The sequence below is a fragment of the Onychostruthus taczanowskii genome, unplaced genomic scaffold, assembly GCF_017590055.1.
Source record: "Onychostruthus taczanowskii isolate IOZ18803 unplaced genomic scaffold, ASM1759005v1 scaffold31, whole genome shotgun sequence".
Taxonomy (NCBI): domain Eukaryota; kingdom Metazoa; phylum Chordata; class Aves; order Passeriformes; family Passeridae; genus Onychostruthus; species Onychostruthus taczanowskii.
In genome coordinates this window covers 1,920,372-1,947,428 of record NW_024500461.1, presented here as the reverse complement: position 1 = coordinate 1,947,428, position 27,057 = coordinate 1,920,372, and the positions used below count along the sequence as shown (strand labels likewise).

The window sequence follows — 27,057 nt, the reverse complement described above, 5'->3', positions numbered from 1 at the left end:
CTCTCCTTCCAAGGTGAAGTAGGAGTAGTTTACTCTTGGCATTTTTGAAGAATTGTACTTCCACATGCAAAGCAAGCCCCATTCAGCCACTGAAGCTGTCCAAGCAACTGTTCTCTGTGTTGTCACTCACTTGTGTGTCCAAAAAAAATTCTTCATATATATGCACTGAACATTTTTCTTACATTTTGATGTTGATACTATGAACATGAAAAAACTCAAATATATACATTTCTCTTAATGATGGCTCTGCACTCAAAGATCTAGCTTATGTTACTGACACTGAAGTGACCTTAATTTCATTTTGGCCAGTACTTCCTCCCTGATACAGCTACAATGTCTCCTGGTCTTTATCAGGTAATCAACAAAAGGACCTCATCTCTCATCTCTTTGTATTGTGATGCTGGTGCAAGCTTTATTTGGAACAAATTTCTTTATGGATTGATGTGGTCACTCAACCACCTGGTACAAGCAGGATAACCTGTCATGGTCTCCAGCCACCTAGTTGTAACAATACCATATAGGTATACCATATATACCATAAATACCATCTGGTGGAGATGGCACTAAACATGAGGCATAGGGCTGACTGATCTGTTGTGAACACGGTGAGACTGTCACAGAGCTCTGACAGCATGTGAGATACCACACACCTGAGCACACCCACCTTGGACTGCAGTCCCACAGGCACGCTGACAGAGCACAGGCTGAAAAGAAAATATTCAGGCACAAGGAGTGGGGCAATTACTGATACCACACTTCACGTTTCTTCAAAGAGGATTTTTTCAGCGCTGTATCCTTTCCTAGACTAAGAGTATTTTCACTGAATCAAAGTCTCTTTTACTGCCCAATGCTGCACATGTCTTCCAGAGAGGAGACAGCCAAAGGATGCTATTCCACACAGTCTGTTAGATGCAATTCCTCTTTGCTACCTCAAAGGGACTGCTTCTTCCTGCACACACTGCTTCCTACTGCACAATTCCATGTTTCCTCTCTCTACTTGTACCAGCACTATCAGGAACACTAATGAGAGTACAAGAAAACTGTAAGGCAATCCTTGTAGCAGAGCAGTGTCTTAGATCAGTTAAAAACATTTGGGAGAACACACCTAACAGGAAATTTTACAACTTTTCCATGACTAAGGTAGTTAAAAATAATGTAATGTTATATACTGTAAAATAATGTAAAACAGATAATGAAATTACTGAGAGACTTAGGTTTATTTAGAACTTTGTTTAACATGCATTTCAAATGAACGGAATCTATATTATTTATAATTATACCTAACTGAGACACAAGTCACATCTCTTAGGACTCCTTGTCAGAGTAAAATGCTACAGTGCCATAACTGGGATAGTATTTTGTCTATGTGAAAAACAGTTATGCTCAAAAACAGCATTATGTTCTTACACTTTATAGAGTGCTATGCAAGTGTTACCTGAGCCATCATTTAGTACTTTCCTAACTAAAAGAGGAAACAGGAAGTCTGTGAGATGAAATTCCTTCTGTCCAAGAAAACAATGAAGAAAGTCAACTCTGCAGCAATTGTGAAAGGCATTAAGTGTGTAAATCCATGTAGTACCTTCATTTTTTGACTGCTTTGACTGTCTCAGTTAATTCCTGTTTCAGGATTCAGGGGAAAGTGGAGAGCATTGTTTTGGCTTTGGCTCTGTGTTTGCCCAATGGCTGAACACAATAAAACATACCAAATTAAAAATATTCTTAGCAAAGACCAACCAGTTTCAGATATTCACTGTCATTTCAAGATAACCCACAGACACTGGCTGTGGGGTAGACATTAAGGTCGTAAGAAATCTCAGGCTAGAAGTCCATGTCTTCTCCATTTTTTGCAAAAATTCTTGTTAGTTCCCAGTACAGCTGCATATATTCAGGTTAGTTCATGTCTTAATGTGTTACACAATTCCACTACTGACAGTTTCCCAGTCTTAAGTGAGTGGCTTTCCAATACTTTTTAAAGCAAGAGAAAATTAAGCCACACAGTAAGCTTCATGTTATCTCCCTTCACTTGCAAACTGCATTTTATGATATTCCACCAGTCACTGCTGAGGAGAATTTACAAGTCAAGGACAGTCTACAGTAAGCTATGAGTAACCCATCTCCACTTACCAAATGTAAAAAAACCCCAAACTTGTCTGATAAAAAATAAGGAATTAATGAAAAAAAAAAGTATTTTTGCACAAATTCTGATTTCAGTATTGTCTACCAGCTTTAACACTTAAAATTAAATAGTCTGGAGTTTGCAAAAACACCAAGTCAATAGATCCCAAAGGCTGTTAGACATATCCAGGCGCTGGCTTTGTAAGCACTTTCTCCGTTTAATCACCTTAAGCCAGCCCCTATAAAAGATCTTTTGCTAATCTACCCTAGTAAGAACAGGACACCAGGAAACCTAAAAAGTTTTGAGTTTTCTTTCTTAAAAACTCTAGAAATACATAAATACTTATATGAGGACTTTTTGCCTTGGCAATGCTTATTGCCTTAAGCAGCAATCAGATCTGTTAATAAAGAGGCTTCATTTGAAATGCATTTGCAAAGCAGCTACAAACAGCTGAAACATGTTCTGAGCTGAAGAGGAAGGAATTGCTCTTGCTGCTTGAAAGCAAAAAGGCTAACAAGTATCAGAGGGGCCAGCTACTCTACGAGAGAGGATAGGGATGAATGCGCCATTCTCCCAAAAGAGAGTTCCCTATTCACGTTAATCAGGTAAAATGGTGAACAAAAGGAAAAAGAAATCTTGTAATAGAAAGAATTTCTCCAAAATCTGTGTAACTCTTAATGCTCTGTCTGTACAACACAGAGTCTATAGGAACAAAGTGAACTATGACAAAGAAAACAATCAGGAACAAAATACTGCTTTGGTATGTATCCAGACCAATTACTGCAGCGCTGTGCAGGCATCTCTAGATATGGCCCTCTACAAGCACAATGGAGCAGCCTCACTTTCACAAGCCCTTGTCCTCATGGGGCACTTCAACCACATCAGTATCTGTTGGAGGGACAACACAGCAGGGCATAAGCAACCCAGGAGGTTCCTGGGATGCACTGATGAGTATTTCCTTCCCATGAGATAGGGGAGCCAATGCTCTCAATTCTCACCAATAAGGAATGCCTGGTGGGGAATGTAAAGCTCAAGGGGAAGCCCTGACCTCAGTGACCATGAAATGGTGGAATTCAAGGTCCTTGGGGCAGCGAGAAGAGCACTCATTCTCCTGGACTTCAGGAGACCAGCCTGACAGAGTACCATGGCATAAAGTCCTGGAGGGAAAAGAGGCCCATGACAGCTGGTTAATACTCCAAGCTTAATGAGGAAGTCAGGCAAAAATACCATGAGGTCAGCACAGAGGAGCAATGACCTTCTGGCCAAACTAAACAACAAAAAAGGAGGCTACCAAGAGTGGAAGCAAGGATAGGTAGCTGGGGAGGAATACAGAGATATTGTCAAAGCACCCAGGTATCAGGTTAGGAAAGACAAAGCTCTCATAGAATTGAACCTGACTGACATCAAGAGCAACAAGAAAAGCTTCTATAGGTACATGTGCACACTCTCCAGAACAGAAGACTGGTTACACAGCTTACAGAGAATGCTGAGATACTCAACAACTTTTTTTGACTGAGTCTTCACCAGCAAGTGTTTCAGACACACCACTTGAGCTGCAGAAGACAAAGGCAGGGACTGACTAAATGAAGAACTGCTCACTGTAGGAGAAGAACAGGCTCAAGAACATCCTAGGAGCCTGAAGATGCACAAGTCTATAGGACCTGATGAGGTATAACTGTAGGGCCTGAAGGAACTCACAGATGAAGTTGCTAAGACACTATCCAGCATATTTGAGAAGTCAAGTCAGCCTAGTAAAGTTCCCATGGAAAATGGGGAACATAATCATATCTCATTTTCAAAAAGGAAACAAAACTGAAGGCCTGAGGAACTACAGGTCAGTCAGTTTCACCTTGATGCCAAAGATCATGCATCAGATCCTCCTGAAAACTATGCTAAGACGCAGAGAAAATAGAGGTGACTGGTGACAGCCAACATGGTCATTAATGGCAAATTGTGCCTTCAAATCTGGTGGCCTTCTATGATGGGGTTACAGCACTGGTCGATAAGGAAAGAGCAACTGACATCATTACCTGGACTTGTGCAAAACATTTCACGTTATCCCACATGACATCCTTGTCTCTAAACTGGAGACCACTCAGTGCTTAAGGAATTTGCTGAATGGCCACATTAAAAGATTTGTGGCCAGCAGGCTAAGAGTGTTGGGGCTGTGCAGCCTGGAGAAATGAAGGCTCCAAGGAGATCTTAAAGCACCCTCCAGTACCTAAAGGGGGCCTACAAGAGAGGTGGAGAGGGACTTTTCACAAAAGCATGTAGCGACAGGACAAGGGGAAATGCCTTTAAAATGAATGAGGATAGGTTTAGATTACATAAGGAAGAAATTCTTCACTATGGGGGTGGTGAGACATGGCACAGGCTGTGCAGAGAAGCTGTGGATGCCCCATCCCTGGCAATCTTCAAAGCCAGGCTGGATGGATGCAATCTTCGGCAACCTGGCCTAGTGAAAGGTGTCCCTGACCACAGCAGGGGGGTTGGAACTGGATGATCATTGACATCCCTTCTATGATTTCATGATTCATGGCCCAGAAAGCAATTCCATTAATTCTGAAGCTATAAGCAATATAACCATACCTGTGAAGCAGCATGCTCACACTAAAAGACCTTTCCCTGCCCTCGCAGAATGAGAATGTTTTGTCAGAAATTCAGCAGTCATGGTTTACACCTTATTTTTACTACTGAGGTGAAGAAAAAGCATTAAGGGAATGGTCCTGTACCAAGGTAGAAAAAAGGATTTCATTTGCATCTAGGTGTTTAATTGACAGGCTCTCCCACACTAAAAAGAAACACCATGAATGGAGGAAATTATTTTGACTCACTTAATACGAAACTTCAATCCTTGAACAGTAATTCTTAACATGAGTGGTGCTAGGTTATTGAGAAGTGCCCTTTTTTTTTTTTTTTTTTTTGTAGAGAAACTGTTTTACTATGTTGTCTCACTGTAACTCATTTCTGACTGAGACTGTTTTCATAAAGAGTCTAATTCTTGCTTCACATAACTAAAAACTTCATATCTGTTTCGCAAAGGAAAGACACCATTCTTCACATGAATTATTGGAAGGATTTAATTACTTATCTTTACTTAAAATCAACAGCCAAAAAAAGCCTTAGTATATGAATTATATCTGATAAGTCTTCATCAGTGTAATATTGAGCAAAAAGCACACACTCACAAAAATGAGTATCAAGGCAGGTTAGCTGTTTTATATACCTGTACTCTTTATCCTGCCTCCACAATTGATTGGATTGCCCCAGGGCTACCTTTTGATCAGAAACAGAGGTATTGGTGTGTATAAAGGAAGCAGCTGTGAGGCTTATCATGAACCATTAAGTTTGGAAGAGTGTTTACATCCCACAATACAGATTCAGCTTCAGTGATAAAAACCATGCAAGATTTTACCATACATGACAAGCTACCAAACCCTGGCAGGGACTCCTAGAAACAGTGCCTCTACACTTCTATTTTCCTTTCCAGAATTTTTATTATCATACAGAGATGAAATTCTTTTTAATATTCTGATAAGCCTAGTGAAAGACTGGAGACTCAGTTTCTTGACTTCTGTATTTTAGAAAATATCTTTGCACATGTGAAACAGAGACCCATATGGAAACAATTTTTTCTCATAGTTCTCTGGTTGTATTACACAATGTCACTAAGTTTTAGCTGCTTCTTAAATATAATCTAAATAAATTTATGCATTAAGAAAATTATTGCCTCTTTTTTTTTTTTGGTCAATGACAAGGACATTTTTGATTAATTTGGAAGTGTGCTTCATATATGCTTGCTCCCACCATTCTTCCCGATGCATCAGTTTTTGTCCACTGCCAGAGACAAAGCAGAGATCTGGTCTATGCAGTACAGCTGCGCTTTTGTTCATTTCTAAATAGAGCTAAAAACCCAAATTCCACATAAATTTCTCTTTGATTTTGTTGTCTTTCAGAGCAAATGTTTAGGCTTCATCACATTTCTAGCTATGTAAGTATTTTTTTTTTCTGAAGAGAGGCATTTAACACATTCTCCAATATTGTGTAGATACAGTGCTGACTCCACCATGAAAACTGCAGGGTCAGAACCACTGTTAAGGGAGCAGAAACAACTTTCCCCTCAGTAGTATCAAAATAGCACTGGTTTTCTGCTGCTGCAGATTTCAATATAGCTGGGAAATAAAAAATAATATTGTTTATATCAGCATAAAATCCAGTCTTCAGTATGCAGCCAGCTGCACATAAAATGAGGAGAAACATGAGCAAAAGTAAGCATTTATTTGAATCAGGTCTTTAGCAACCACATAAATGTGCAGCTTGAAGTACTGTTGACAGACATCTTTGTCTCAGGGTAACTTGCATTTGTCCAGATTCTTCTTAGCAAAAGGCAACATATCTAAAATCAGACCTCTTGACACAAACTTTCTATGCTTACTGGTTTTAAAGAAAACAGTGAACAAATCTGCACTAGCAGAGTTCATTCAATGATCTTGTGAACTCATTATTACACAAACAGACCACTATTGCTTTTGGGTGACTGTACACCCATGAAGAAAGACATAGACATAATTTTATTTCTAGCTGGGGTGAATGCATCTTGTTAGCACCTATTCATACAGAAAAGCAAACAGGTAACTACATTCTCTAGATGTGATTTGCTAATTACAGAATTATATATAATCTTTTTAAAATACAGCACACTTCAGGCCTTTTCTTATGCTGTCAGGATGATTCCAATGTCATTTGAATTTACTCGCTTATTTAGTTTTGCCCATTTCTCCTAGCTCATGCTTTGATGTGCCTGGCAAATTTTAAGTGACTTGACATTTTGACTACAGGTTTTAAACATTACCAAAGACTGTAACAACATTTACCTTAAATATTTTACATGCTTGCCACTCCCACTTTTCCTTTGATTGTACTTCATTTGTTAACAGTCTGTCTAGTACTGTCTAGTGTCTCCTTTGCACAACTTGCTCTCACAACATGGTTCTGATCCCCACACAGTCATATTCCATGCTTAATGCTATGTTGCCATCTGTTGACCAATTGAGCAGTTGTAGGATTAAGACTAAGACAAGATACGCAAGAACATAAATAAAACCTCAAAATTATTTTAAATCTCTACTTCATTTCTTTTTCTCTAACAGGGTGATTTCAAATCTTCACCTGTTTCCTTAACATTTACTAATTTAAAGGTATTAAGTCTTCAAATATAATATTCATACAGCAATATAGGACATACATCAACTCAATGGCTCAAACATTGCATTGTAGTGCTGATTTAAGAAACTATATGCATATAACAATTTCAAATAGTCACTAATTAGTGCCTCACCTTTGAATCATCCAGTTCCAGCTTTTTCAGAGACCGTCTGACATAATCTATGAAGGAGGATGATTTGGAGAAGGTTTTTCCAACATGTCGATCACTGCAAATACAGTACTGAGTTGTAGGTTTTTATACATCCAACAACAAAATTCAGATATTTATAACAGGAGAAATAAATCAGTTGGATGGCTACAAGTTAGTAACAACTTTCCTTTTCCCCCCTTCCACTTAAAACAATCTAGCTAATACTTGAAGTAGCTTCTAGACACAGCAACTGTGTAATTGTATTATGCTTATAATTCATGTATTATTTTACCTGAAATTTGGAAAGACAGTTGAAGTTTCTTTTTAATTTCTTCACTAACATTTTTATTTCCTTATATGAATGACAAAATTATTATTTCCAATGACAGACATTTCCTTCTACACTTCTACATTACTTCCATAATGTACCATGATGCCACTGTAATTTACTTAACAGCAACCACTGGACTGAACAAATGCCAGTTTTGCTGGTTACCTGGTGTTCTTATCCTTTCCATTTTTCTTGCACTAAATGATGCCAGAATTCTGTCCTATTCACAACTCAATAGCTTGCATTTCAAGCCAGATGAAAATGTGTGTTGTTTCAAAAAATATGCTAAAATAATGTATAAAAACTTAAAAAAAATATAGAAAGAATGAATCCTAGCAGACCACTCATATTTGCTCTCTTCTCTGTGCTTAAAATATCTTGGAAAAACAACACACAATGTTTTTTTTTAAGTCTGAATTCACTTTCTTGACTGAGTCTAACATTATTTCTCTTCTAGAGTAGGAGTTAAATATTCAGGTACAGAATTTTCAGCTACTGAATTACTTAACAAGAAACACACTCTCCCCACATCCTCCCAGTGAAAAACTGAGTAGAAGTATCTTAGTTTAAAGCTTTTCTCCCTCTTTATTCTTAGTAAAACCTATCTCCTTATCTAAAACTCAGAATGAACATCTGAAGTCAACAAAAAGATTTCAAAAGATTTCACTCAGTGGCAGTTCTAATGCTGTTTAGCTGTCAAGGACCCTCATTCATTGAGAATAATTTCTACTGTCATATTTAATATTCAAATGCACCTAAATATTTAGGCTGATGCAGACTGAGAATCAGTTAATGATTATGTTGTTACATCATTCTTAGGAGGATGGGCATTTAACATCTTGCTCACAAAAAAAAAAAAAAAAAAAAAAATGGGGGGGGAGACAAGTCTTTCCAAGGTAGCCATTGTGTTCATTACAGACATATAATCTTAATTATTTCCTCCAAATTATACTTCCTTCAAAACCTGAAAAATGTACCTCACAGTTTTCCTTTTCTTTGCAATTTAGCAGCCATGACTTTTTGTGTGATATTTTATGCAATTTTAAAATAAAGAAGCATTTCTTCTTTCAGGAATTTGGCCTTCTGAAGGGTAAGCTGTCTGACTCTACATCCAGCAAAAGTTTTAGGGGTATTTGCATTAGCACTTATTTTAGACCAGGAGTATACTTCTGAAGTGAATTTTTTGGTTTTTCCCACCTCTCATGCCTTGGCTCACACCGTGAAATAGTATCAGAGCTCAAAAAATGGGTTATTTTCAAACTGAATTAAACTGGAAGGTGTGCTTCTGAATGTGCTCCAAGTGCTAACAGGCATACATCCCACAGAATAAGATAAAATCTAATCCAACTGCAACCCCAGAAGAGTATAATGTAGATGTCAGGTCCTCAGCAGCAGCTCTCCAAATCCCATTCCTACAAGGAAGCAGAATTTGCCAGTGTAGGCACAGGCAGTGAGTAGCTCTTGAGAGCTATGATGGCCATCAGGCTGTCAGCAGTTTTTCTCAGGACAAACAGGAATGCCTTTTTCCATCTGCAGTATCAAAGCTGCCAGGACTTCTGCATGACAGGGTAGCCCAGGACTGCTCTGACTTTTCAGTGCATTTGCTGAGTGTTCTCAGGTGAAGATGTGCTTTACCCATGTACCCAGTACCAAAGAGGACCTATTTCAGCTACAGGCAAAGGAAGGGCAATACATTTGTGATGTGGATTGAGGATGAGCCAATCTATCTTGCATTTTAATACTGATGTGTATATACAACATGATGAGACTGATTCCTACGTCCTTCTGCTTTCCAAAACAGTTTCTCTACATCACAGAGGTGGAAGAGAATCAAATCAATCTTTGGTTGGTATTCTGTGAATTCAGAGCTTCCTACCTTTTGGTGACACCATAAATTTCTTCTATAATAACCTGAAGAACAGCTCGATAAAACAATGATTCTGTAGGCAGCTGCAAAAAATTTTACAACAGCAAGGATTTAAAATTGGCACTGAAATTAAGATCAGAGTAACAAAACCAGTATTGGCTTCCCTAACTATTTATTGAGTTATATACTTTATGATCAGTCATACCAGATTTAAGAAGATAATTTACTAATGTTCTTGCATCCAGTTAAAATTATGTTTTTAAGTCAGATTTTAACATAACCATAAATGCAAGAAGGAAAAAAAAACAAACTCAGACTCTCTGGATGGAAAGAAAGAAAACAGAGGAAAATGCACTGTTCATGATCTGAATTCTAATATGCAAAATAAACAACAATTATCTAAGTTATTTTGAAGACAAAAGGAGCAATTACCTAGCTGAATCATCTGCGGTCAGACTGTAGTCTGAACCATGTAGAAAGTACTATGCTAAAAAAAAAAAGCACTAAGAATTTCATATATTTGTCTATGGAAAATATGTTTACATAAAACCAGTTAATGATGGCCAATTAAAAATACATAGAAAAAGACTGCTGGGGTCAGTGGGCTTATTGGATATGGAAATAAGTCTCTCAGCTTGGCCTTTCAAATACTTGCATAGCTGGTGCCCACCATCCCTTAAGGATATCTTGCACAATAATAAATCAAAATATTCACAGGGAAAAAATATACAGGGATTAAAAACGAGAATGACAATGTTTCTAACAGGTTCAAGCTTTTGTCATAACAATGTCTATTTTTACATTCGTTGATAAAACACTGGGATAGAGTGATCCAAACCAGGGATATCAGAAGGACATTTGCGCTGAATTTATGCATTAGCTGAAAGATAGCAAAGGAAGCTAGGAAGGGCAGTTTAATGCCTTAAATTTTAAGCTGTGCTTTTTTTTCTCAGACTCTTAATTGTAAAAAGAAAACAGATTCACTAAGTACAAGCACAGCAATAAAAATGTGATTTCGTGATGACACATGCTATCTATCAGGATTTGACACAGTGTAGGCCAGCATTTCAGACTCCAGATATGCAGAAGTTCAATAAAAGGCCATGGATTAAGAACATTCAAGGGGAAAAAACCACATTTTATCTTAGAATTGCTAAAATAAACAGTATTACTTACCATTTGGCCAACTGCAACTCTCTCCAAAGCCTTTAAGAGTCAAGGAATTAAATTGCTGATATGTTTATTCTTTATCATAACATTTTATAAACACATTGTATAAAAGTCAGAGGAGATGACATTTTAAAAGATTAATGGTGTGACACAACATGAGCTTGCACACTTTAAAGTGTTAATACCTTTAGGCACTCATAAGCAGCTACTCCTGTTATTTTGGTTTATTTATAGGAGAAGCAATGACATCCAACTGTGAGGAAATATATACATGGAAAATTTGCTTGTTTTTCTTTCTATTGTACAAGAATATCAGAGGATTACTTTCTGTGAAAGTGCTAAAAGTAAATGCATTTTTCTTGAATCTATTTCTACTGAAGTACAAATAATTCACTTTGCATATCTAATTATTTAAAAGTAAATACTAGTTCAATGGACAATATTAGTTTTAATCACTAGTACTCAGATGAATTGAACTGCTGATATACAGGCAAATAAAGTAACTTCAGAGAGACTGCAGTTTAAAATACTGTGCATTATTTTTCACTAGAGTCTTCATACTATAAATGCTGATGTAGATGTGAGACTACTTGATTTTTGTCATGCACTGTGACAAAGAACAACACATATTTAGAAGCATGTAATACTCTTTCACAGTTGAAAAGATAGTGTGCCCACAAAAATTTCAACAGAGTTTTAAAGATCATAGCAGAAATGAAGACAAAACCTCAGTATCTGATGATCTGATACTACATCCAGTTAGGCAGCAAACAAAAAATGCCTCATCATTTACAGTTATTATCACCTTTACTCCCAAACTTCACTACAGTAAATGAGACTGCCTGTTCCTCCTCCTCCTTCTCCTTGTTGTGGAACTGATCTTGTATTTCACACTGTTCTTCAAACACAGTCCACATAGCTGCAGTTCCTCCATTCATGGCTTTGGCCAACTATCAGGTTTGCCTTTTGCTGCGTAAGCTCTCACAGCAGCATCTATCTGCTGCTGCCGAGGAGATGGATACGGGTTCCAAGACATTGTAAGGCTCTGAAGCTGGAACTCTTGCCCAACACCTCTGGCCCTTGGCAATTCAACCAATTTGAACTCTGAGTGTCACTGCTCAGCAGGCTTTCTGCTAACCAGCCAGTAGCCCAAGAAATGTGGGTGCTTAGTGGCTCTGTGCTGGCTCCCTTGTACATCCTACATGGCAAGGAAAATCCTAGTCATGACAAATGCATATAGACAATTACAAACATAACAGGAGAGGTATCTAGTTACACAGGAGAACTCTTTGCCTTTTGTGAATGCTCAGACAAAAAGTTTTTAATTGCCAAATTTCTGTGATTTGTGAGAAATCTAAAATAGATACATGAAGCAAGATCAGTACTCTCTTGGGGGTCATTTGCTTTTAAAATTTATCTTCCTATCACTGCTGAAAAACAGCCCAACCTTTTTCTTTCCAAAAGAAATGAAATAGGAAACAGCTAATGTGTCAGCTGAGGAAGGACTGGTATTGTATGACACTAACAAGAAAAAGAGAAAAGGCAAATCCCTTTAGAAAGAACTTCTGCTGAGTTTTACAGCTACATCTCTAAAATGAACAATTCTTTTCCTTTACTTTGCCAAAGGTAACACATTTAAGCCTTATGGATCCTAAACAACCGTCCTCCTATATTTTCTCCTGACAGCATTTAATTATCATGGTAGTTCAAGTTTACATAACCTCAATACATTAGTCCACACTGAGTCTTTAGTCTATACCCTTCTCTGTAATGAAGGTACAGAGCTAGCAGTAGAGCCTAGCCAGAACCTAATGTCATTTATCTGGATACCATAAATTAAAAATTAATAGAGGGAAGGAATAGTGGTTTCTAACTGAAACAGTGGTCAAAATTTTTCAGTACCTATCTGTTTTTTCAAATTAGACAACAGCTTATCATCATATCTTGCTGAGGCTAAGTCTTTAAAAGTACTTCATCTCTTGGTGCAATGTTAAAAAGACATTTCCAGACTCTGAAACTACATGGATTTTAAAAGCTCCTCTAGTTTTTAGATTAGGCAGGGTTGTTCAGGTTTTAAACAGCTAGAACATTCAATATGATGAATCACAAAGGCTTTGAGGGAGTTACTGATTGCAATCCTTCTACAATTACCTTGTTTCTCCCTAAGTCCTTGGCCAAGAACTATTATCCTGAGGGGTTACCTTGTTTAGGTTTCAGCAAAGTTTTGGCCTTTCTGTCCACTCTTAAAATATATTTCTATCAATACTAATTTTTTCATGCCTTCAGCAAGTATAAAATATATAAAGTTGGAAGGTCAATACTATTTTTTTTTAGATAGAATTCATCATGCTTACAACATTAATGATGTTATCCTGTATATTCTTGGATTAAAGTCATGGCTTCAGAATCAGAAGCCAAAAACAACGAATCCTGTAACATCTGGACAAAGCTCTCAGTAGGAAAAGAAAGGAAGGGGAATCATACCAAGCATGCTGACATCCTAGCATTGCGACCACAGCACCAGCCTTTGTCCTTCAAGTACTGACACATGGGAAATCCCCAGACTTGATCGTGGCATTCTGCAATATGGAGGAAAAAAAAGGCACAGCTTTTCCTCTTACAGAATACACAACGGATTGAGCAAGATGAACAGTAGGTAATGTAGTAGAAACACTTAACTGTTCTCATACAGTACCAAAACTTGTGGTGGTGCTACAAAAAAACATGTTTTCCTGTAACAGATGTTCTTGGTTTATGCTGAATTTCTGATAATTTCACATTTTCCAAAACAATTTTAAGTGACTGTCCTTTACAAAAATCCACTGAAAAAACAGTCAAAGGGACAAGAGAAAAGTTTGCAAATACTCATGGCAACCTACACCACACCATGAATCACAAGATGCAGGCCAAGCAGTAATTCCATGCAGCAGGGCTTCAGTACCACTTCTCATTGTCATCTTATTCTATCCCAAACATCTTTCAAACATCACACAGAACAATATGTATTTGTTTATTCTAGTTCTGAAACAACATTCTGCTCTAAGGCAGAATGTTTGTTTTCCAGAAAAGAGCAGCTGCAAAGGCTCTTGCTGTTTCTTCAAAACACCAAGAAGCATTTGCATCACAATCTGTGCTCAGTTTCAGTATCATTTGTGTTTTGAATAACAAGACAATTATTCATGTTTAGCACTAATGCAAATGTGGGAAAACTGGTACAGAGATTACTTTATCGATGTTCTTAATAGTCACGTCTAAATGTACACAAACTATAAATGTTTAGAGTTTTCATTAACACATTGTCAGCTGATTTTTAGAATAGTGAATAAGATTTACTGCTTTCTTAAAAAAAAAAAAAAAAAACCAAAAAACCAAAAAACCCCCACAAATTGGCCGAGATCCTGGCTTTTTAGCACATATGACTGGGGCATATTTCAGAATAAATCATGTAATGGGGTTAAAAAGAGGGGACAGCAGAAAATTTACCAACAGTCAGAGATATATACATATAAGCAGAATTCACTCCATAAAAGTTAAGCAAAGAAAAAAAAACCCACAACTATAAAGAACCCTCCCCACAAGTCATGGGAGGTAGGGAAAGCCTTTGGCTTTCTGGCAGATGTGCAGCTGACCACCAGAGAGTAACAACAAGCAGGCAAGAACCTCTGCAGGCAACTTCACACTTTGCTCTCCTTTCAACCCTGTGGAATGCCAGAGGCTCTTAGGGGCTGAATACTGGTTTGAGAACTGTGATTCAAGATAGGATTTTAATTATCAGCATTATTAGCAGAAGGAGAAAGAAGATTTTTTAGAAATAAAGATGAAATTTGGCCAAACAGATTGCAAGTGGCTTCAGCACTAGGAATGTACTAAGAATTTGTAAGTGCCTCATGACAAGTTCTAAAATATTAATTAACTTCAAGTCTAATTATGGAGTACATGGAATACATGGATATTTCTGCTGCAGGGATGGCAGTAAGTACTTACTGAGTGCAAGAAAACAATGACTGACATGGTTCCTATAGTATGATTCTCACTAATATGTCTTTCTAATATCATTGTTAAAATATTTAAAAATAAAAATTTGCAAGCCGAGTTTGAAAGATTAAATCCGTGATCTTTTCAAGCAAATCTCTTCCAATTTATACCCTGGCCTCCAGGCAAACTAATCATTCATTCAAGTTAAACTTACTACCCTGTCAGATACAATCTCAATATCAGTGCACTGTATTCATGCATAATTCAGATAATCTTTGGAAAAGATTATCAGTCAAAGCATCATCTTCATTTAAATTATTGAAACTGTAAAGTAGGAGAAAAAGAGAGGGAAACTAATGCTTTAAGTTAGAAAGAAATTTTTTGTACATATCAAAAGTTGACCACACATCTACAACATATCTTTAAGTTTTTCACATCAAGTCTGCTCTTAAGCACACTTAAAATTTTTAGGATTAACATATTGCTATAAAGTTAATATATTTACAAGCTACATTTTAAAAAAAACAAGAATTTTTTTTAATGTCTACAACAATTTCAGATATACTTAATATTATATAGCTAACTAAATACCTAAATACCTTATTGTGCTTCTATCTAAGAACACAACAGCTGTTCTAAACTGTATAAATCTCAAAAAATATTCAAGAAATATTTTAATTATATTTTAAGCATTCCATGGAACATTTCACAGGAAACAACTCAAGTGTCCAACAGCGCATGAAGCAACCACGTTATAATTCAGTACAGAGTAGCCAATCAGACAGAATTCCTTTTATGAACAGTAAATAAAATGGAAAATTGTAGGTGATCATTCGATGAGCTGAACTGAAGCTATACTGGTGTTTAATATTAGAAGATATTAGTTAAATAGCAAGGACTTTACCTCTAACCTAACCTCTAAAAAACACTGAATCACACATTTATTAAAATGCTGCAAATATTACAACAAAACATCAGCATATTTTTATTGATATGATATTTATTATAAAAAATACAAGGCAATACAAGTAAGATAAAGATAAAATCCTTTTCACAGTTGCCAACTCTGTACGTGCAAATATGATGACAAGGAAGTTTAAGAGAATGGGACAAGCTTCTCCAATGCCTTTAATATTAGGCCATCCATAGATTTTCATCTCTCAGAATAATACTACAATTTTTAGTGTGCTAATATTCAAATTTTACTTCACAAAGGTTTACAGTAAAATATGGTCATTATAAAACAAGAGGCCCAACAAGCTTTAATGCTATTGGGAAAAATAAGCCTGACTTAAGTTCCATGGGGTGAGCCAGATCAGAAAGGGGTGGGGACAGCAATTTTGGTGTAGCATTGTGCTCCCCTTAGCATGCCTTTTCCACCCCTGGCGTCCCTGGAGCTGTAGGCTTTGTCAGAATCTCTGGGTCCCAGCCCTAAACCCAATGGCTGCTTTTGGCTGATTATCAATTCAATGGATTGAAGTGGCATTTTTTCTTCTGAGATTTTTCAGTGGAAATTAATCTTTATTACTCTCCTCATTTTTTTTCACATGCACCCTACTTTGTTGCCTTGTATATATTGTCAACTTCATCAAAGTAGTATTAAAACATAAATAACCTTTTTCAGATCCTCCATAGCCTCTATCTTCCACAACATTGCAGATTTTCAGTCTACTTCTGTAGAAGTAGAAAAAATAAAAAAAAATTTAAAAATAGATATATAAATAGACATATATATATATATATATATATATATATATAATATATATAATATATATTATAGACATATATATAATAGACAAAAAATAGATAATGACTAAACTGCCTTTTTTCTTCATGGAAAAGACTAAATCTTCCTTGGCCATATAATTCACTGTTCCTTGAATTTGTACTTTTCAAAAAAAGTCCCCTGACTAATGAGGATTTTGCTGGGGGAAGCAGAGGCCAGTGGGGAAGAAAAATGCTCTCTAATTCCAGGAAACAGAATCAGCTGTCACCAAAATAATTTCCAAAACCCAAACCTAGAGTATGTTTTAATTATGTGCATTAAAACTTTGGCATTCTCAATTCTAACCTCATACTTTGTACACACTGAGAAAAATACAAATGTAAGATGGTTTCAGGTTTTAATATATTTTTGCTACATTAATTAATGAAAAATACCATAATAACTTCAATAGTTATTATTCAATAGGTAATACTTCCATTTAACATCTGTAAAGCTTACCTTGTTAGTATTTTTTTCAAGTTTCCTATTTTTTTCAAAACTAATTTTTATAGAAAACATCTGGGGTTTAGTGACTAGTTAGCTGTGTCACAAATACATGGAAAGGTTCCCTATGCAGCAATATCTAAAGATGCCTTGGGAAGGAAATTAAGCTTTTTGATCTGTTGCTTGGAAGTGTTTTCATGTGTTGCCATGGTATCAGTGGTAGCTATTTTAAGACAATGGCTGTGGAATATCTTTGAAAATATACCTAGGCTACACATAAATCATTTGTACTCTAATACCCTGAAACAGTGAGTAATCTTTTATATTTGAGTGGAACAGATTGATACAAAGCCATTATGTTTGTGTAAGTAATCCTTTAGAAAATTCAGCTTTGTAGTATTTGTCCTCTAAATCAAGGCTTTCCCGTGTTTCACAAGTCTGATAAAATTTGGTATGTGAATTTTGATTACCCTTTGCAGCCCTTTTGGTTCCCTTAATGATGTTCAATAGCTTTTAATAGTCAAAGTTTATTCTGCAAAAGCTTTGCTGACTTCTTCCAGAGTGCCTTATTAAGAAGCTGCTTTCCACAGCTTCCTGGAGGGCTTTAGAACTCCTCTACCCAGCAGTGATCTGACTTTGTAAATCCTTACACAATCTGGAGTTTATATTTTGTCATACTTAAGCCAACCTCAAAAAGAGCTTCTATCAGATAGCTATCACTGAAAGTATCTGTACAACTACACCTGTCTCTTATTTCAAATTGCAGAATCAAAGAATATGCTGGGAATATGCTGGGAAGGGACCCAAAGGATCATCAAGATCACCTCTTAGCCCTGCACAGCCCCATCCCCAAGGATCACAGCATGTGCCCAAGAGCATTGCCCAAATCACTTGAACTCTGTCAGGCTTGGGGCTGTGACCATGTGTGCTGAGGACTGCACATGATCTGAAGAGTTAAAACTTCCCTCCACTGGATATTTCCACCTGAACCTGAGCCTTTATTAGCCCCTGAAGTGCTGGTTTCATAGCTTCCCCCACCCCTGACGGATCAAGACTGTGACCATCACTTCAGCCAATGGACATCTGAATTGCAAAGTGCTCCCAAAGTGCAAAAATAATGGGTGGTGATATCTTTCCTCTCTGCTAGCTTCTCTAATCTTTCCTTTCTCTTCCTCATATATTTTCTTCAGTGATATTTTCATGCTTTTAAAATGTCATATTACTATAGATAATAACTGAAACGCCTACATTTCTGTTGCAACCAAATTGTTCTAAAATATATATACCTGCACACACACACACACACACTTATATATATACCTGCCATTTGTTTCACTCTAATCTGTCCCAAGGGATATATTAAAAATAATCTCAGTTACCCCATCTCTGTGGTGGGTCTTAACAGTAGCTCCAGAGCAAGAGCAACATTCATGTGTTTTTTCCTCAAAACAGAGGATTTAATACTGAAGAATTTCACTGGTTTCTAGAATGGTGCTGATGTATTTGGTGGTATGGAGGATGGAAAGAAGAGAATCAGAACACAGAAACCCAAACCCCTTTACAAGGAAAGTAAAATCTTTTTCAAAATATGTTAAATTTTCAGTTCTTCTCTGTTTAGGGATAATCATAGACCAGCTGGTACATTGCCCCAAAAATGTGTTAGCTGCATGTAAGTTAAAACAGCTCCCAAAAATCACAAGAATATCTCCTGAACAGAGACACAGAGTTCATTTGAACCTAAAACTCACTAGCAAACTGATTTTTTTCCCCAGAAAAACTGACATAATGGCTCACTATGTAAATAGGTTTATGTAAAATGTCTCTGATAAATAGTAAAATCCTTTCTACTCTGATGTAATTGACTACCCATTGCAGTAACAGAGAAGAAAACCCCCAAAGGAATCAATTATACTAATGGCTACATATATTTTATCCATACAAGAATCTTTATATAAACAGACAATTCTCCTTAGAGAGAGCCAAAGTAAAACTACTTCGAATTTTCCAAGAGCTGTCATATTATTCCTTATTAACTGAAACTTAGAATTTCATACTGCTTGTAACGGCAGTGAAATTTGAAGACAGGTGTTAAAAGAATTGGCTTCAACTTTTAAAAATTGAGTTGAAATTTGATGTTACACAGCATCTCTTGGTTGCTTTAGACACTAATAAATCAAAGCAAAGGCTTTCATGATCTTAACAATTCAAAATTATTCCCAGCATAATTGGAAATGTGGTCCCATTACAAAAATTTCCAGATGAATTCAGCTTATCTAGAGACACAGAAGGACACTATATACTGATTGCATTATTATTCAAGATTGTGACTGCTGGCATCTACTTTCATCAGAAAGGCTCACAAAGTATTCACACCAGGCCCAACAGCAAACTAAATCAGCCAATCTTGCAATATCTGTACTATTTTTAGAGTGTGTGAGAAATGTAATGCATTATTCCCTGAAGTCATCTCAGAAACAAAAAAAGATCTCAAACTTGTGATAACCAAGGTTATTCAGTAGTCCAACAAAAACACCATAGTAACATTTTGTTGATATTTTGTCAACTCAACACCTCAGACTTATAAACACTATGTTAGGCATTATAACAGGTAAATTTTATTCCTATGAATACCAGTTAATTCCAGTTAATATGAAGTGAAAAAGGGATTTTTCATTGGCCTTAAGACTGATCCTTGTATTAAATCTTAAGTGCCAAAGAACATACTGTCCAGCCATACCAATTTATGGCAACCAGAAGTCCATTACAGCTCCTCTGATTCAACTGCGCTTATGAGAACAACTTTGGGGGCAAGAACTTTGAGGTAGACTTGCCATAATCTTGACTTTAAGGGTGCACACCTCAAAAAAATAAAAAAGTTTTTAAAGAGGACAAATGATATTTTAAGAACAGACTTTGAAAAACTTTGAGGCTGCTCAGTTAAGATAAAATAACTGTAGAATGCTTTATAACAGAACTTCCCACTGTGTCTTCGCAGGCAAGCCCTTGTTTACTGGACTGATTTCAAATGAGTAAGTAATTTCCTGTGTTGCAGCAAATTCTGCCCAATTCTCTTTGCTTCTTAGGAAGATCTGTCACTGCAGAGATGTAGCTCTAAACTTGCTTCCAATATTCAAGCTAGTCTCTCCACACAAAGCATCTACATGTCTCTGCCATCTCTGACTGATGGCCTAGAGCTTTCCTGAGTTCCGTGTAAGAGCCTGGGCAAGCAAAGGACTATCTACACCAGAAATTATACTGGCTGAAGTACCACACACCAACCAGAAATACACAGCTGCCAGATGGGATGCATTTCAGGACCACATAACCCACTGGTGCCCCAAGAAGACCATACTCTATCATCTTTGACAGGTGATGTCCATCCTGATTACAGGAAACAGGTGAAAACCACACTCATCTTCACCTGAATAAGCTCAGATAGTCTCAGCAAGTTTATGGAGCACATTTTCCTGGAAACCATGCCCAGGCCCACGAAGAGTAAGAAGGTTAACAGTACCTTGCAGGAATTCACTGACAAACTACAGCCCTCTGTGAGGCAGTGACTGGCTCCATGAACTAGGGGACAGCAGAGTCATAGTGTGTCTTCATTTTATGAAGTCTTTCAGCAAGTTTTGCTTAGTATCTTTATAGACAAAATGGAAAGATATGACTCAGACAGGTGCATTCTAAAATAGGTAGAAAATCGATAGTAATCTGAATCTTGACAGTGAAGCCTGAAGATTAAAGGATGTGATTATTCTCCCTTTTTAGCACTTGTGAGAGTATCTGGAGTGCTTCTTTGGGCTCTTCAGCCCACCATAATGACTGAAATGAATTTATTAGTAACAAAAGCACTAAAGGGCTGCAGAGAAGGTCAAGAAGGGATCTAACTGCTGTTTTCCTAAAGGAAAGACAACAAAAAGGATTAAGCTGGACTATTCTTGGCAGTGCAAAATAAAAAAGACAACAGACAATGCACAAAAGCTGCAAACTCCAAATGGATGTGAAGAAAAGAAATTCATGGTGAGGGCAAACACTGAAATGGGCTACTGAATCACTGTCCTTGGAGATATTCAAAACATGAATGGACAAGACCCTGACTGAAATGATCTAAGCTGGCCCTGCTTTGTGCCATGATCTGGTCCAGATGACCTTCAGAAGTTACTTGCTACTTAAATGCTATGATTTAGTCCATTCTGGAAGCAGTATTAAAATCCACTTGCTTCCAACAGCCGCAGAGGAGTTTGTTTACTGTTTGAATTGTTGGACCAACTGCCATCTGATAAGAGACAGAGTAGAGTCCCCTAGGATCCTCCAGAATGCTTTGTCAGTTTGAAGTCCACGCATAGGAAATGCAGACACAAGATACAGTCTGAATTCTTTCCCATTTTCCATTTGAAGAAATCTTAACTCTTGTTCTCTTAGCCTTCCACTGCACATTTAAGAACAAGGCATATGGTAGATGACTTAGTAGGGGAATGCAATAGCATTATACATTTTAGAATATGCACTCTCATAGTAGTAGTAAAAAAAAATAAAAATATTTGGAGCATTACTAGGACAATATATATATTTTTCCCAAAAAAAGTATACTGTAATTTCCTTTTGTTCTGTCCAAATGTTCTCCTTTGAGAATAATTTTGTCCTTCAAGCAGAGTAAAATCAATTCAACATGCAATTTGACTTCATTTTTATACTACTATGAAATTGCAGTATCTCTTATAACCATGTACATGTATCTGTTTGTTTGAACTTTGAAAAGGTTATCATGCCTGATCCTTTGGTGGTGTCTGAGTTTATGCACTGCTCTGCAAAAAGTAATCCTACATAGCTAGCACAGGAAGCCATGTCCTCTTTGCAATAATAAGAAACAAGCAAATGTTTCAGACACTCAGACTTAATGAGAAGTACCTGAAAACGTTTTCATTTCTTAAAACTCTGATGTAAAAGTAATTGTATATTTTTTCTCTAACTGCATTTCTGTAGCACAGAAATTTCAATTGTACTTCCTTTTTCTTTGCTCACATCAATTTGGAGTGAGGTTAAGTATTTTGAAATTACTAAGACTAATACACTTAAAAAACTCTTAAAATAGTTGCAGAGTTAATTAAAAACAACACGAAAAGATTATTAAAGCAAGGAAGAGCCAGCGTGTGTCATGGTCAGTGTGGAGCTGTGCCGTGACTATTTAAGCAGCTAACTCTTAAAGAGCAATACCTGGATCCCACGCGCCTTTGTGTCTGTGAAGTTCCCTGAAAGAGCTGAAGTAAACCTTGCCAAGCCACAACTTTTTCAGATTTACTGATATGATGATCAGGTTGTAGCATGTCAGCAGATGGTCATTTAGACATCAGCTATGTACCACTTGTCTCAGGAAAGCCAGTTCCTTAAATATTTTTCATTATACACAATTTCAAGTAAAAATACCAACTTTCTCTCAAAAATGAAACCCCCTCCTTCCCATTTGAAGGAAAATTTGCCTATATTCTGAATCCACAAATAATCTTCCTGTTATCTTCCCAAGAAAAACTCTTATATATGTACTGTTTCATGATGGGCAAAGACTGGCACAGCACCCAGATGAATGCTTTTTTGAGTATTACCTTACATTAAAAAAAATCTTCATTCTGCTCATTGTTGTATGTGTACAGCTTAACATAAGTGGATGGTGCACGCAGACAGCCGAGGACAAAATCTGGTACAAAATATTTCAAAGGATGGAAACATACTGGACTAAAAGAGCCTATACATGTATAAGTGAGTTAATGAAATAAAACCAGCTGTAGTAATAACCATATAAACACACTATGCACTTATGTCCTTAATCTCAGTAAAAATATTAGGAACATTGGCATAATGGAAAAGAAACAATGCATCTGGGAGTGAATGACCCTCATAAAGTAAATCAAACCAGTACTAAATAAGCCACTGGAGAGGAACAAACACAAGGAGGTTATTAATTAAAAGGTATAATACTCTAACATGCAAACCGGCAGCCACAAGTTAAGTTCAGAAGAATTACCTTCTTGGTTTTCAAACTGTTCTGACAACAGATGGTAGCAGCAGCCCACACTGCAAACGGCTTTGATTTCAGGCTTGGCAGTAAAAATTCGTAATGTATTTGCAGCAAGATCTCCACATGTATGTAGACCAACCATCATACAGTCCTAAGAAGAAAAAAAAAAAGGCAATCCTTCATCAACTGATAGAGCACAAATAAAAACAATGTGGTGCAAATGTGGGGCAAATAGTGAGCTGTAAGGTAGAAACACCCAATTCCATGAGGACTCCTGCTGTTCTGTTCTAAAATTTTGCAATGCTAATCAAAGCTGTTCAGTGCTAAGAAAATATGGTGAAAACTGGCCATGATGCAGAAGTTCAAGACTATGAGTAACATGGAAGGAAATATCTACATGTTTACTGGGCACAGACCATTTTCTCTAGTCTTTCCTAGGTTTCCTGTTCTTGTTATTAGTACCACTGCTACTTTCCATAGTAAAGATTCCTTGCTGTAAAACTGGCAGGACTTATCTAAGACATTTCTGCTAGTTTAAGCTGTCAAAATCAAACCAACTTCCTAAATACAGGTGTAAGGTGAAGAGCAGCTTTGTTATTTCCCAAACAACAGTACTGACAGTTTCACAGTATGCCTGCTACTATTCAACAACAAATGGGCACTCTCCTTCACAGCACAAAGGAAGAACTTCAGCTTCAGATGCTCTGCTCTTCTGTCCATTCTATTTCCTACTTTCTTTTTTTTTCTGCAACTTTGCTTTTACCTCCATTTCTCCATGAAAATTCTCTCTCTTCTCAGCATTCCTAACAAGATATTTCCCTTCTGACATTACTAATTGGGATCCACATGGCAAACATGGTGTTGCTTTGAATTCCAGACATATTTATTACTCATAGAATCAAAGTCATTAGGGTTGGAAAGAACCTTGGAGATCACCTAGTTCCAACCCCCCTTCCTCACTACATCAGGTTGCTCAAAGCCTCATCCAACCAGGCCTTCAATACTTCTAGTGGCATCCACAACTTCTTTGGACAATTTTTTTCCAGTGTCTCATCACCCTTACAGTAAATAATTTCCTTTTAGTATTACCTAAGCTAAATCTACCCTCCTTCATCTTAAGGTTTGTTATATCATTACATGCCCTCTTAAAAATTCTCCCTCTAGCCTTCTTGTAAGGTCCCATTTAGGTAGTGGAAGGTCTCCCCAGAGCCTTCACTTTTCCAGGTGATCAACAAGAAATTAGGCCAGGGTCACTCAACTGAGATACCTTTCTATAATTGTTCTGATTTTATCTGATTATCTCACCCACCTGTATTACATAGTGCATTCATGTGTGAAACAGTAAAACTTCTGCCTTCCTCTTTCATGTTCCCTGACAGTATTTTTTTATATCAAGAAAGGCAGTGATATAGGATTTCTTCCACCTTTAACATTTTACAAATTACACACTAAGAGGATACAAAATCCAGCTGTACAAATGTATAGGCATATGCTTCATCAACAAACCCTGCAGCTCAGGGTGGCTTTTGCAGACAGACATGAGCTTGTTCCACATGTTCTCAGATACTCAGCTGCTTTTATAGCTCAAGTTACAGGGCCATCAGCACAAACCTATGGTCTTAAATCAGATTATTACACTCTGGAATAAAACAGTTTGGTTACTACTGAACACAGCAAAGTTTTTGTCATTTCACAAAAGACTGAATGCATCTGCTCAATCAATGTATTTTAATTCAGGCATAAAAACTAAACATACAACCTCAGAGTTTCTAGACTTGTGCCACTAGCTGATGAACTTGGGCTAGTTTGTGTAGACACAAACTCTGCCAGCTAGTAAATTACTAAATGAACTTAACGTAATTCTGTAAAGTCAAAATAAAATAATTCTTTACAAAATCTTCATATTGAGTACTATACACAAATTTTCCTATGCCTTCCCAGTATGAACAAAAGTATAAAAATATATGATTTGAAAAAGTAAGAACTTTTAGGAAAATTGAATCTCCAATGCCTAATATATGCATCTACCTGGTAAATAATAAAAAATTCATAATAATTAGATTTTATCTATAATGACTGCTGTAAAATAACTGAATGTGCTGTTAACCTTGACAACTGATTATTATCTACCTCATAAATTCTGAAGACTGATTCAAAAAATCCCAACACATATATCAAAATAGAAATACAATCTTCATCTGATAGACATACTTCTGCTACCTGGTTAAAAACCTTTATTGGGCCAGAATATTCATTTACACCAGAGACAGTACTCTATGTACACTCAGCAAACATGTACATATTAAAATGGCAATATAAAGACAAGAAACAATCTAAAAATAGTAAATATTTAGAGTAGAATAACCTCCAGATCTGTTATGATGTCATCGAGTTCTGTTTCTGCAGTGATGCAAGAGGTCAATGGAAAATACAGGTTCGATTCACTTGACTTTCTTGCTTTAGTCTTGAGAGATGTCATTTTTCTTTGTACGTTTTCCTCTTCACAGGGTTCCCCACAGTTACAATGAGATGAAGAAAAATCTTCCACAGCATCAACAGGAAGAATATTTAGAATAGCAAGAACCTCTTCAGAAAGTTTGGTCTCATGAGATTGTGTCCCAGTCACTAAATCAGCTTCAGTTTCTGTGTTGGTTTTGAGTGTAGCTGTTTCTGTGAAACCACAAGAAGGAACTAAATCTTGGATAATCACTTGGCCCTGATTTTGAAGACTATTGGCATTATTTAAGAACTCTTCATTGATTGTTTTACAATTAATTTCATTTTCCACTGGCTTGTCATTTGCCATTTCCAAACTCTGTCTTTTAAGGCTTTCTTTTCCTCGACTCTGATATGCTTTCCAGTGTTTCTTCAATTTTCTATTTCTTTCATGAGCGCCATTTGTGTTGGAGCTTGAGGAGTCAATGCCATAAACTTTTAAGTTATATTGCATGGACAAAAACGAACTCAGGTAGCCTTTTCCAGAACCTATATCAATCACCTAGATAATGGAGAAAAAAATAAAGGAAAAGAAAATTGCTAAATTAATGAGCAACAAGGCACACTTTAAGTGCAAAATTATTCCCTAAAAATTTAAGCATGGGTTGAATAGGTACCTTATTAGCATCATACTTCTCAATGCACTTAGTTCTTTTGCTTTGTTGGTCGACCTTTTGATTTTAAAACACAGAATTAAGTTTTAACTGATGTGCTCCAGAAAATAGACACTGCAGTGTTTATGCAATTCACATGCCCTGTTTCTTGTAAAGACTTGCGGTACATTTTTTGACACAGGCCTTTCTTTTCTGCCCAAAAAACCCAAAACCATAAACCACCAGCAAGTCCACCTGCCCTTGCTAAACTGGGTCAGAGTTAGCAAATAAACAGTTCACAGTATTCAGCTTTAGGCACCTAATTCCCACACTGAGGAGCCTACAACCAGTGGATGCAGAGCAAAAAGCATCTTCAGTTTCAGTGCTTAATTTAATCCCTTCAGATCTGACCTAAAGATGGGTGATATTGATACTCTTTTAGGTCAGAATGCTTGTTTATTCTGCTTTCCCATTCTGTGAAAACAATCCATACAGCTTTGTTCAACATGAGGATGCTTTTCTAATAAACAATGGGACTCATAAGCCACATTACTTTCCACTGCCCATTCTAGAGGAAGGAGTGATAGGTACCAGTTTAATTTGTGTCATAGCTGATACCATGTGCTAGTTTAGTGACTGATGTAACTCAGGAAGGAAATATCCTTACAAAGTATTAGCAGAAACAAGAGTAACCTGAGACCTTTCAGTACATAATTGCAGCTTTATATAATGTATGTTTTAATATGTAATAAATACATAACACAGTATTTTACAAGAATTGGCAGAGTGAGACTTCTCAAAGGAAAGAAAATTATAACGTTCACTTCTGTCCAGTTATCTACCAAAAATAATATTGACTAGATATAATGACTTCTTTGTAGAAGCTCCTGGAAGTGTTTTATTCAAGAACATCTATGTTTTGTTCTTGGTC

General features: G+C 36.7%; 1 protein-coding gene across 2 annotated transcripts in view; it reads right to left on the bottom strand.

Annotated features, from left to right (window-relative positions):
• The window catches only part of METTL25 (methyltransferase like 25), a 46,110-nt gene that overhangs the window by 5,746 nt on the left and 13,307 nt on the right, over positions 1-27,057 (bottom strand). For both annotated transcript variants that reach the window (XM_041409830.1, XM_041409829.1), the window contains exons 4-9: positions 25,403-26,035; positions 23,044-23,188; positions 13,325-13,419; positions 10,847-10,876; positions 9,680-9,753; positions 7,455-7,548 (exon numbers count right to left, since the gene is read on the bottom strand). In XM_041409830.1, the coding sequence (XP_041265764.1) occupies positions 7,455-7,548; positions 9,680-9,753; positions 10,847-10,876; positions 13,325-13,419; positions 23,044-23,188; positions 25,403-26,035 (1,071 nt within the window). The remainder of the gene's footprint in view (positions 1-7,454; positions 7,549-9,679; positions 9,754-10,846; positions 10,877-13,324; positions 13,420-23,043; positions 23,189-25,402; positions 26,036-27,057) is intronic.